The sequence below is a fragment of the Notothenia rossii genome, assembly GCF_949606895.1.
Source record: "Notothenia rossii genome assembly, chromosome: 2".
NCBI classification, from domain to species: domain Eukaryota; kingdom Metazoa; phylum Chordata; class Actinopteri; order Perciformes; family Nototheniidae; genus Notothenia; species Notothenia rossii.
The window spans coordinates 90,855,298-90,868,756 of record NC_136904.1 but is presented as its reverse complement, the minus strand read 5'-3'; the positions used below and the strand labels follow the sequence as shown (position 1 = coordinate 90,868,756).

Genomic DNA, 13,459 nt, shown 5'->3' with positions numbered 1-13,459 from the left:
CTGGAAATTAACAGTATGCATACAAGTTCGCTGCTCAGAACACAAAGGGGTTTGTTTGCCAGGCTGAGATGGATTATTGGAGGCGTGCCAGTTATTACAAGAGACTACGGAGAAGTGCCAGGTTTGAATACTGAGTTAGTGCTCAGCAGAGCTGTACACATTACTCACCTCTGTGTCATAGAGACAGGAGGACGTAAGGTCAATGTCTGAAGCGTTGTGTGCAGTCAGGTAGATGTATCTGAAAACACTCAAGAGGACAAAGACTCATGGACATTTTGAAATCTGTTTTTGGCTCTTCTTTGAACACTACATTACTTCTGAAGAAACCTGGGAAATGTCAGGTGTTTGATTTATTTTAAATACCATAAATATATAAAAGCAGAGGCTGTATATGCACACATTATAACACGCTAAAAAGTACATATTCACATTTTATTTCATCTGTCTCACTGGATAGACTGAAACAGCGTCATGGAGATATATTTATTTGTATTACTAACTGCACACACTAGCAAGTTAATGTGAGTAAGCTAACATCATTACATACTGAATGTTAGCAATCTATAAGCATTTTAAGATGCTTACATTAGCATTCAAATACACTCACAATATCCTGCTAGCATTCCACCCAGCTGAAGGTCAAGCATACTTGCCGACCTTGAGACCTGAGAAATCATTTCAAAACCACAGAGGGGGGGGGGAGTGCTAGTGGATCGCCGGAGCTGTTAGAACTCCTCTCCCACGTGTATCATCCAATGGGGAAGCTGACTTTTAAAGATGACACGAACATCTACACATGCTTATTGTAGTTGTAAGTGCACTGCCTTGCTGCCTGTAGCACCGACCTTGATGGAGCATATGTGTGGGCTGGACCTGTATTTTACAGGAAAGGAGTGAGCAGAGAGTAGAGTAGACCATTCTTGTTCTGTGACTATCTTCCTCACCATGCTGAACACCCTTTAGTTGCGCGCGCTACTAAAGAGACCCGCTACCATGGAAACCAAACAATGGTGTAGCTGTATTAAAGTCCGAGTGGAAACAGTCTTGAGTAAATCAGATTTTGTCAGAAATTGGGAGAAATGCAGGAGAAATATGACCCCGGGAGGAAACCGGGAGAGGGCAGTGAAATAGGGAGTCTCCCGCGAAAATCGGGACGGTTGACAAGTTTGAGGTCAAGGCTATATGATGACATTTCAAAGTAAATCTGTCAATGTTGAGCAGCTTAGTCAAAATGCCTTATAGTCATGCCCTGTATTTATGTATCAACATTACCGTTCCCGATGCACAACCCCAAGGACAAACAAAAAGTCTTTGTCCCACAAGTTTCAAATCAAAAAAGATATCTTTAGATTAATCTAAAAATGTAGAGCACTCCCAATGGTTAGGGTGTTTTGGGTTTGATGTTGTTATACACATCTTAATGTGAAAAACATGGGAAACAAAAAAAAAAAATGTTTAAAAAAACACTTAATTAAAATGGTAAGTTTGCTGCACCCAATTAAAGGTAGGTCTTGTCTATAAATATATTCTGTACATTAATCACGTCCACAATAGGGGGCTTATTTAATTGTGTTATCAAAGTTAAATGTGATTAGAGTTCGCTGATCAACATTCATTTGACCCTTAGCGCAGTATGTCCTTTCCCAGTGAAGTCTCTTTTCAATCATGGAGTACATACTTTGATTACGGAGTCCTCTGACCATGGGTCATCTGCTTTCATGTCCTTTCTGTTTCTTGTGTCTCTGCTTTCTTCGCCTCTCTGACAGCAAACACCTTATTTCCCCCTTGACGTTGTCTTTCCTCCAGGTGCTGGCGGGGATGAACGTCCACCCGGCCGAGTTTGACGGCCTGAAGGAGGAGTACAACGTCAAAGGCTACCCGACTTTCTGCTACTTTGAGTGAGTTGGAGTCCTCTCATCCGTCTCACTTAGGGCTCAGCCTCACTTCCAAGGCTCAGAACATCTGAGTCGGGACACTTCAAACAGAAAGGCCAGCGCAGAGCTCTTAAACACCGGCACACAGGGGGGTGTCAGACGTACAATTTGCCAGGGAGGTTCAGAAAATTGCTTTTAAGAGGTGTGAAGGAAAAAGTTTCTCAGTATATTGGACAAAGTAATTTCACATGAGAAAGTCAAGGATGTGAGAGCTATTGTCGAGGAGCATGGAGTTCACTCAGGAGGTGCTGTATTCTTGGATATGAAGTAGAGCTGAAGTTAATGGAGAAAGAAAATGATCGGAAACCATTTTTGATTGTTCCCTAATTGTTGAAGCCATTTATCAAACAAAATGGCTACTCACCGCTTTCTTCATGCTCACCAATTGTTAAAGAGGCCCTATTGTGCTTTTTGTGGTGTTCCCTATCCCTTTGTGTGTGTGTATAGGTTTTAGTGCATGTAAATGGTCTGCAAAGGCTCAAATCCCTGTTTCTCTCCCACACACGCCCAACCAGTGCCTGAAAAGCCTCCATTGGACTCCTTTGATCACTTCCTGAACAAAGTGACTTCACTATGTAACAGCCAATATAATAACTGTCATAATACAAAACAAAAACGTTTCTAAAACCTTAATTAACTGGTTATATTTCTACAACATGTGTTTTATTTAAAGGGAATACCGTACCTAAACCTGTCTTCTGGATATTATAAACTCGCTGAAGTATAGTTGTAGTAAATACTAAAGCTGTAGTCAATCAAAGAAAAGGTATTATAGTAGAAAACTGACTTTAACGAGGCTGTATCAGGGTGTCCGCGGGGTCTTAAAAAGTATTAAAAGTTGATCAATCAATTTAGTGAAATTAAGGCTATTAAAAAGTAATAAACTGCATTTTCAAAGGTATTACATTTTGTAGCTTGTTTTCAATAAGTATATAAATGGTCCAAAGAGGTTGTATTCTACAGTCTGCCTGAATGTAATCATTGCGTAGGTGTGTAGTGTGATTCTGTGTAGTTTATTTATGGCATCCCGTTGGATTTGACGTCATCTGAACAGGACATCTCACGCTCACTGCTTGATAGCGCGCGAAGGTCCGTTTACGCCGGTTGCTAAGCAACATCGTTATGGGGAAATGCAAGTCTGCGTCGAAATAGTTGGAAGATAAGGAGGAAGGACAATCAATACTGTATATAGTCAATGTGAGGTAAAGTGTGTCGCCAAGGTAACCGGTTAGAACTCAAAGTGGAGATGAGGTCTTAAAATGTATGGAAAGGGTCTTAAAAAAGGTGTTCAAAGGTTTTACATCTGACTTCAGGATTCCTGCATATACCCTGTCTCCAAAATAATAGATTAAGAAGTACGTTTTGTGTAGCGGTAACACTCATGCTCCGATTGGCCAGCGCTCCTACACATCCTACGTGATAGGCTAAAGTGGCGGGACATCTCTAAGCCGTTGCCACAACAACAGAGCCGGCCAGCTAACCAATCAGAGCAGACTGGGCTCTGGTTTCAGACGGAGGGTAAAAGAGGTGCTGCAGCACAGGCAAAGAAAAATACCAAATATTTACAAAAGTTTTCACTTGCACTTCATAACCCCATATTTCCTGGCAGAGCCTTTTCTTCAGGAGCCACACTGAGCCATCGCAGCTGCCCATTGGAAACTCAGTGGGGCTGCATTCCTTCACACAGAGCTGTTGTCTGCCCAGACACTCAAGATGAGCCGGTGTTTTAAATAATTAATACGCCAGATTAAGTGAAGGCTTTAAAACACCGTGCCAATGTTTTTTTCATCTCAAAGAACACTTTAAATTGTATCGATTTAGTGTTTTGGCTTCAGCGTTTCTCCTTTAGTGTTTGAGATGCTGTTGGTTAATCTACTCATTTCGCTTTACTACTATAACATTGAAGCCACTTGCACAGTAGGGGCTGAGAGTGAGACGGATGGCGTTTGTTAATGCAGAAACCCCCCCCAGCCACACCACGACTACCCTCATATTTACAGTGCTGCTCACATTGTGCTCCATAGCTGCCGCTCTGTTCCTCTTATTCCTCATTTCCACATTAAACACTCTCTCACGTGTGTGTGTGTGTGTGTGTGTGTGTGTGTGTGTGTGTGTGTGTGTGTGTGTGTGTGTGTGTGTGTGTGTGTGTGTGTGTGTGTGTGTGTGTGTGTGTGTGTGTGTGTGTGTGTGTGTGTGTGTGTGTGTGTGTGTGTGTGTGTGTGTGTGTGTGTGTGTGTGTGTGTGTGTGTGTCTTCCTGCACTTCTTACTTTGTGTGTTGCTGTACACATGCGCCTGTGCACTCATGTGTAGCTGGTCTGGAGCCAGTCCGTTAGCAGGCAGTGCATTAGTGTCAGCGCAGGGCTAGCTAACGACCAGCCGAGGCCATTGGCTTCAGTAATGAGCACCTGGCTGATAAACAGCAGCTAATCACTGCGGGGTGAATCGGCATCAACACCCCTGGAGTTATCTCTCCGCTGCAGGAGCGAGGTTTCAAGGTCTTCTACCTGTTCAGCCCTGCAGATTAAGGAAGCTTACTGGCCAATACTGCAGCAGCCCTCCACTTCCTATCAATTAAAGCAACAATGAAAGTGAAACTATTTGAGCTTCTTTGTCTTTCCTGTGTCCTTTACCCAAGAAGGACATTAATTCGACATATCTCGACTTAACTTTTTAACACGGTTTCACAGCAGCGGAGATAAAGCAGGTGAATAAAGAGTTGGTCATAAACCTCACTGATTGAATTCCAAGCAGCTCCTCTCTCCACCGTGGCATTCGGATCACTTAAAATGCGAGTTTTTAAGCTCAAAATCCAGTGTGTGTGTAATCGTGTATCACCTTTAATAGTGTCCGCGCTGTGTCTCCCGAGCTGTAACTGTGTTTGCAGAAAGCCAGTTACTCCGGACACTGAGCCTCCTGCTCTGAGTCGCAGCGAACAGCAGAGTAGATAAACTCATTCTTATGAAGGAAATATGCTTACATTTTTGCAGCTGAGTAATCGCTCACTTTAAATGCATACCGAGGGGTCACTGGCATCTGTAATGTTATGCTAACATTCAAAATACAAGGAAGTGGCATCAATCCTATTTTAACCTTTCGTCAGATCTACTTTTCATTTAGACTTTGAGCTGTTATGTTGTGTGTTTGTATTTTAGCGTTTGCAGACGATTTAGATCAGGGGGGTCAAACTCAAATACACAGTGGGCCAAAATAAAAAAATGGGTACTAGCCGAGGGCCGGACTGGTTCAATGTTTATTGCAGAACTTATTGAAATGAACTTATTGCACATATTAAACCTGGAACTAACAAAGCTTAGATTATTGCCTATAAAAACAACATTAAACATTAAATAATCAGTTGCATTCATTTCTTTGCCTTTTTTCTTAGAATTAGGCTTTTTTGTCACATTTCATTTTTTTTTTAACTTTTTTTCCAGAATTTGGCTTATCTTTTTAAATAAGTTTGTGACAGTCTCACCAAAGAGACTTGCAATTATTTGCCGTAGACTTCTGCTTTCAGACGTAGTTAATTATGAAGTTATTACCCGATCCGATAATAATCCAAGGCAATAATGTAATATAATACATCATTTTATACATATTAAATATTTATATACCGTAATTTTCGGACTCTAAGGCAAAAGGTGTGTGTGTGTAGAAAGACTAAAAACAACCATTGAACGACAAAGAGTTGGACGTATTTCATATATTTGAGCGGCATACCACTCTCGGTTCCACTTTTACTTTTGCGCGCTACCTGTCTCACTCTTTTCCGGCCTCCAGCTTTTCCTGCTGGAACCCGCCGCTTAAAGGTGGGGGTCCGCGGACCGCCCATAGAGTTAAAGGTGGTGGCCGTTAGCTGTAAAAATCCATAGATTAGCCGCACCGTTATATAAACCGCAGCGTCGAAAAATGGGGAAAAAGGCGCGGTTTATAGTCCGAAAATTACGGTAGTCTTAAAGTTACAACCGGCCCTTTGAGTGCAACCATAATTCCAATGTGGCCCGCGATGAAATTGAGTTTGACACCCCTGATGTACAGCGACCTTGGGTCCCTTGAAAGGCGCTATATAAATATAATGTATTATTATTATTATTATTATCCAGAAGACATGTTCAGGTTGGGTATTCCCTTCAAATACAATTGTAGAAATGTTGTAGAAATATATAACTAAAGTATATTTTTAGTGTTGTATGATATGACAGTTATTACATAGCCTATGGTTTTTAAAAGTTTTTCAACCGCACCAATCCATGTTTTCCAATTGCTGACATGTGGTTTGGACTAAACCTCATTTTGTGCTCTTTTAGGAACGGGAAGTTCCTTCACCACTTTGAGAACTACGGAGGCACAGCGAAGGATATTGCAGACTGGATGAAGAAGTGAGTAAAGTCTTCATCACTCAAGACGTGTGGAAGCTCAGACTGCAATATGTTTGTGTCCACATCTGTTTTAGCTAATGAAAAGAAACAGAGCTCTCAAACTTCAATGCGCAAACTGCTTTAAAGTCTCAGTGGACGTCTCTGGCATCCCCTCTCCATTGTTCCGTGGTCTTCATCACACCTTTCCCTCCTGACCCTGACTCACCTTGACAGGGTGTCATCAATCTACACCTGCTCTGTCTCATTTTTCTTTCTCACCTCGCCTGTAACCTGGTTTCTCCCTCCATGGCTTTGCTCTCCTGCCTTCTCCCCCCCCTCTTTCCTCCATCTTACATTTGAGTTAAAGCCATGACCGTCCATCGGGCCGCAGCCAGAGGGCACGGAGCAGAGCTTTCACAGATATCACAGGAAACGGAGCGAGACAGGCAGGGGATATATCCCACAGGTTTAACCCGGAGGGAGAGCAGGTCCCTTCCCCGTCCTAAACTTTTACTGTTCGGCTTATTCAGAGCCCAGCTGTGTGATTCAGAGAGGTCGCCAGGCAGGAAATCAGACGATCAATCTGCAGAGGTGGGAAGTAGTGGAGTACAAATACTTTGTTACTGTACTTAGGTACATGTTTCTGGTGTCAGTACTTTACTCCACTACTTATTTTCCTGACGACTTTTTACTTTGACTTCTTACAAGTTGAACACAAATACCTGTACTTTCTACTTCTCACATGTTGAACACAAATACCTGTACTTTCTACTTCTCACATGTTGAACACAAATACCTGTACTTTCTACTTCTCACATGTTGAACACAAATACCTGTACTTTCTACTTCTCACATGTTGAACACAAATACCTGTACTTTCTACTTCTCACATGTTGAACCCAAATACCTGTACTTTCTACTTCTCACATGTTGAACTCAAATACCTGTACTTTCTACTTCTTACATATTGAACTCAAATACCTGTACTTTCTACTTCTTACATGTTGAACTCAAATACCTGTACTTTCTACTTCTCACATGTTGAACACAAATACCTGTACTTTCTACTTCTTACATGTTGAACTCAAATACCTGTACTTTCTACTTCTTACATGTTGAACCCAAATACCTGTACTTTCTACTTCTTACATGTTGAACTCAAATACCTGTACTTTCTACTTCTTACATGTTGAACACAAATACCTGTACTTTCTACTTCTTACATGTTGAACACAAATACCTGTACTTTCTACTTCTCACATTTTCCAAACAGGCTGGTTCCTTTAGTCTGAATGTGTGTTTGGTGGCGTGATCATTATTATTTAGAGTCATTGCGTGCCTATTGATTTGAACACGATCCGTGTATCCATCATTTCCTGGTCTTCTCTAAAGAAGAGGGACCAATGAAAACGTTGTCATGTTGCCGTTGGTCACCATGGAAACATTCATTAGCTAACAATGACATTATTGTTCTATTAATATAAAGGGAGGTCAGGTACTCTTTAAAACAGCTGCTAGTTATGGGTACTTTTTACTGAAGTACATTTCAAAGCCTCTTTACTTTGACTTGAGTAAAGAAGTTTGGTCAGTACTTCTACTTTCACCAGAGTATTTTTAAACACGAGTATCTGTACTTCTACTTGAGTAAAGGATGTGGGTACTTTTGCCCTCTCTGTCAATCTGACAGAATACTCTCCATGTTTTACATTGATGGATTGAGTGGGGGGGGGGGGGTTGTTGTCAGCCTCCATGCGAGCCTCATCACATCTGTCATCGGTTTGAGATGAGGAAAAAATCAGCTTTTTCTCCAAAAGTTTTCAAGGTTATGTAATTTGCTGCGTTCATATTTCGAGGCATTGTTTCCATTGTGCTCTTCTTGTAGCACTTCCTGCCTCAGGGTTTTCTATCTCCTCTCCCACGTGTATCACCCCCTACTTGTTTCTACATATTTGATGAAGTTTCTCTTGTGTTCAATCTGTTTTACCCCCCTCTACGTTTCCATGTTTCCTCCTCTTTCAACAGAGTAAGATATCATCCCTGGCTTTTTTGCACTGAAAGGAGTTTCTACACGTTAAAAAAATACAGCTGTTACACTGCTCTGCCAACGGGAGCGAAGGAGGTTAGACTCTTGAATCATTCTCTTCAAAGCTTTGTACGTTGCACATCAAAGACGTTTCTTTGGCATCTTCTCAATATCAGAAAGGCGAGCTGAGCGTGGAAGCAGAGATGAAGTTCCTCAGTGATCTCAGCTGTCCTCTGCAGCACCAGGACATGGCGGTTGTCTGGATGCAACCAGGGACAGAACTGCATGTTGTGTTGCAGAAGAACAACAAGCCGTGATCTGATCAGGCCTGTGTGCAGCATGAACCCTGATCCAGAGCTCTTTATTATCACAGAGATGTTAGACCGATGACATTCTGGATAAAAGATGAATGCAGCACCTTGGTTTCACAATACTAGTGTTTATAAAAGATATGAAGTCTCATGCGGCTGCAGTGTGTGTGTGTGTGTGTGTGTGTGTGTGTGTGTGTGTGTGTGTGTGTGTGTGTGTGTGTGTGTGTGTGTGTGTGTGTGTGTGTGTGTGTGTGTGTGTGTGTGTGTGTGTGTGTGTGTGTGTGTGTGTGTGTGTGTGTGTGTGTGTGTGTGTGTGTGTGTGTGTGTGTGTGTGTGTGTGTGTGTGTGTGTGTGTGTGTGTGTGTGTGTGTGTGTGTGTGTGTGTGTGTGTGTGTGTGTGTGTGTGTGTGTGTGTGTGTGTGGACCCCAGCATTAATAGCTAATGCTAACAGGGATCCTAATAAAGACTGCCGCTCCCCGTGTGGCATCAGTCAGAGTTCCTGTGTGTGTGTCAGTTGGTGTTGGGATCAGGGGGTCACAGGTTCAAACCCCACTGCAGTCAGCATGTCGTTGTGTCCCTGAGACCCTTCACCCCAAATTGCGCCTGTGGGGATTTCACACAGTATTGAGTATGTATGTCGCTTTGGATAAGACCGTGTGTGTGTGTGTGTGTGTGTTGTTTATTTCTCTGTCCACTCTTTCTTGGCATTGCTTCGTTTTGCTTCGTCATCAAGGCGGGGCTGCTTTGCTCCAGATGTGTGTGTGAGAGACACATTGGGTGGAGAAGGGTCTGCAGCTGTGTCTCATGCTCTGCTTCGTACAGAGCCAGCTGGAATGTCCTCTTTAACAAGTTCCTCACTTCTGTTGCCCTTGTTGTCCCCTCGTCCTCCTTTCTTTTGTCTTCTTGTTAAGTGTTAATGATGATGTAAACCACTTTGAATTGTATTGTGTAAACGTACCTTACATTACCTCTTCCTCCTCCTTCAGCCCGCAGCCCCCCCAGCCGAAGACCCCCGAGGTGCCGTGGACGGAGACGGACTCCCCCGTCTTCCACTTGACCGACGACTCCTTCGACAGTTTCCTGGAGGAACATCCTGCCGCCGTCATCATGTTCTACGCCCCCTGTGAGTAACAGAGCACACACATCACATGTCCATCTTACATTATATATGATTTTATTTGTGACGTTGTGAAACACAGAAAGCATACATACAGAGACCCTCACCTGTACAATAAAAGAGACCAGCTACTGTGAACGAGGTGTGATCTAGTCTTTGTCTTGTTATCTGCAATTGCTGCACAATCATGACACCGATGAATGCACATTTGCTGCCAACGGTATTTATAGCACCAGGGGAGTATGTGAGATTAGAATAAACTGCAACGTCATAATGTAGGGACATATCCCAAAGTGAAACGGTGATTTGTGTTTCTAATTGTTTCTGGAAAGCAGCTGAGCTCTTGAATGATATAAACACAGTGACATATTTGTTGTAGGATGAATTGACTGAGTTTTGATATTTTCATTACTTAGATTGCCAGTAATAAGACATGCATGCAGAGATTTGCCTTGTCCTTTCAAAACCCACTTTTCATTACATTTTTAAATTACATTTCATTTCGCTGACAAGTTTATTTATATAGCACTTTTCTGTACGTGACAATTCAAAGTGCTTTACAAAACAAATTAAAAGTATTTTTAGGAATACATAAAGTAAAAACATATTATATAATGGCATTTCACAACAGGCATTACAAAGCAAAGATAATACAATAATTAAAATAAACACCACAGGTATACAATACATGTTTAAAAGGCATACTGTAGTTTGAATATGATCATCTCAACGCTTTTATCCAAAGTGGCTTACAATGACCGATCACAGGGACATCCTCCCCGGAGTAACTAAGGGCTAAGTGCCTTGCTCAAGGGCACACAAGTGGTGGTGTTCCAGGCGGGATTTGAACTCACATCCTTCTGATCTTCAGCCCACCTCACTATCCATTAGACCAGGGGTTCCCAACGTTTTTTCCCAAGAGCCCCCCCAAATGAATCCTGTTGGAAGTTGCGCCCCCCCCCCCACACACGCAAGGGGGGGCGCAAATCCACAAAGGGATTAAACTGTTTAAAACAGATGCTCAAAGTAAGCCGGGTTTTGCCGATGTGTTTATGTGGATTCAAAAGTTGTAAATAATCTACAAAATGGAGGAGACTGATCTGATCGGAGCAACTGTGACAAATAATCCATTTGAAACCGGCATGGACAATGAGTATGTTTTTAAAAATGCGCTTATCCAGAAAAGCCCGATTTGGACACTTTACGGGCAGAAGAAACATTTCTATTAAAGAAAGAATTATACATTTCTGTCTTTTTATGCCTTTAATATACTAACTTGAATTTGTATTCAAATTAATTAATCAATTATTTTGTATATGTTATTGTAATGTAGAGACAAGGCTTTTAGTGACAATCATGTATTGCGTTACAATTATATGTAAAAAAAAAAAAAAAAAGAGAATAAAAAAAAACGTCTAAATATGATATTTGGACTCAAATCATCTGAGGCCTTGCACCCCCCAGGTTGGGAACCACTGCATTAGACCACCACTACCCCTTTTCACCCTCAGAAATACAGAGAGACTTCAGAAAGTCGTCTGGATAGTCAAATCTGTGCATCAAGTGTGTGAGAAGCTTCACATTCCTCCCAGCTGTGTTAAATATTGTTTTGCCAATGCTCTAGGGCTGAACTGTTATTTAGTCACGCAAATAACATCAACGTCATCGTCAGTTCTAATAGTCAGAGACGGGGAATTAGGCTGGCTGCAGAAACTCAGCCCTTTTGTATCTCGTGATCACAGTGGAGGTCATGGCTCTGCTGCCATGTGGTTCACATGAGCCTGGTGTCAGTGTTCTTCACGCACCATACTGCCGTTTCTGCAGATCTTTGTCAACATGCCAGGTTTTGTCCGTGGTTTAGAAGTCTTCTGCTTTGGTCCTGCGTGAGAGGGAGCTGCAAAATCATGCAAATATATTCACCCTATTTAGAAACACATTGTGAGAGCAGCAGCCTCACGACACAATCCAAACCCTGGGTCTATTTTTGGACCTTTTTTGTTTTTTCTTTCCGCTATCTCCGTCACCTTCACCCACGGTTCACCCTCCCCTCCCCTCCCCTCCATGCTCATATCATTACATTACGTGTTAGACGCTTTTATCCAAAGCAACTTACATACTCAATACTGTGACCAATCACCACAGGAGCAATTTGGGGTGAAGTATCTCAGAGACACAACGACATGCTGACTGCAGTGGGGTTTGAACCTGTGCTCCCCTGATCTGAACACCAATGCACCAGTCCACTGCGCCACACGCCTACCAGCCTCCGCTAATAAACGAATAAATAACAAGAGCGTCCTTTTCCCTGGCGTTCACAACAATGATGATTCATTGTTTTCAAGATTTCATCACATACTTTGATGCAGTTTTTATACCTAACGGAGGCGTGTGGCGCAGTGGGTTGTGCATATGTGTTGGGATCAGGGGGGCACAGGTTCAAACCCCACTGCAGTCAGCATGTCGTTGTGTCCCTGAGACACTTCACCCCAAATTGCTCCTGTGGGGATTGTCCACAGTATTGAGTATGTAAGTTGCTTTGGATAAAAGTGTCTAACATGTCATGTAATGTGATGTTGGGAGAAACACATCCCCCCCCCCCCCCCAAAAAACGCAGTCTCCAGCTGCTGAAGTGAAAGAAAGGCACTTCACTTGTATACACTGCAGTGTCATGATTTACTACCTAAAAAGTTTGCACAAATATTTGTTCTAACACCTGCCAGTTGGCTAGTGCAAATGTAATGTCATGGGATTTCTGGATCCGCCAAATAAGAACAGCCAAGTGACATCATTTATTTAATCAGGTCAGTCTGTTTTGATTTGAAAAACAAACGTTAAAAAAGGAGACGGAACTAGGTTTTTTTTCTTATGGCAAGGTACTTCACTTTGAACAAATTCACCGACTCATAGATGTATAGATATATTTTGGATGATATATGTTATGGTTGGTTAATGCACAATCATCGTCAGTGGAATCACAGTATATGCATGTATAACTTCAGTTAAAGACATTTCAAGCAGCTTTTACCTCATTTCCAGTAATAAAATAAAGCGAACCCTGGTTTTGTTTTTTGGGTTAAAAAGGTACCAACTTCTAGAAAGAACATCTTCATCTTCACTCAAAATGAAAGAAATGCACCAAAACACATGCAAATGAAGAAACAACTTGAGGAAACATGCGCAACATTTTTTACAAGCACTGCAAAAAGGAAAAGCTGCAAGAAGCTCCAAACACAGCGGAAGAAGGGGACAATAAAAAGTGACGCACACAGTCGGGACCGGAGCGCTGGTTGACGTTCGGGAAAGTGCAGTGCGTCAAAGACATTCCTACGATTAATATTTAGCAGACTCTGCACTTTTTTGAGCAGGAATTATTTTAATGTCAAAAGTTGATTTAGTTATTTTAGGGCAGAAAACATGACCGAATGACAGATGTCCTCCTTGTCCTCATGTGGAGTCATAGCTGCTCTGTCCCTGCACTTGACTCACCCTGCGCACACACACACACACACACACACACACACACACACACACACACACACACACACACACACACACACACACACACACACACACTGAAGGGCAGTCTGCTAAAACAAACGGCATCAGATTATTTCAGCAAATATCTGTTCACTGTGGAGCATATCAAAAACATATTTCACTCCATGAGACAAGCATTTATGGCACACAATTACACCGCATATCGCTCTGTCTCAC

General features: G+C 42.2%; 2 protein-coding genes across 4 annotated transcripts in view; one reads left to right on the top strand and one right to left on the bottom strand.

The window, feature by feature from the left end:
- LOC307029753 (adenylate cyclase type 5-like) overlaps window positions 1-13,459 on the bottom strand; it is a gene marked incomplete at its 3' end in the record, with an annotated part of 223,850 nt that overhangs the window by 146,707 nt on the left and 63,684 nt on the right. The gene's annotated exons all lie outside the window — the stretch shown is intronic.
- Window positions 1-13,459, top strand: part of pdia5 (protein disulfide isomerase family A, member 5) — a 95,189-nt gene that overhangs the window by 44,661 nt on the left and 37,069 nt on the right. For all 3 annotated transcript variants that reach the window (XR_013805575.1, XM_079666472.1, XM_079666471.1), the window contains exons 9-11: window positions 1,807-1,898; window positions 6,243-6,314; window positions 9,615-9,751. Coding sequence is in view for 2 of the 3 variants with exons in the window: in XM_079666472.1 (XP_079522598.1) it covers window positions 1,807-1,898; window positions 6,243-6,314; window positions 9,615-9,751 (301 nt within the window). In the remaining variant the exon portion in view is untranslated. The remainder of the gene's footprint in view (window positions 1-1,806; window positions 1,899-6,242; window positions 6,315-9,614; window positions 9,752-13,459) is intronic.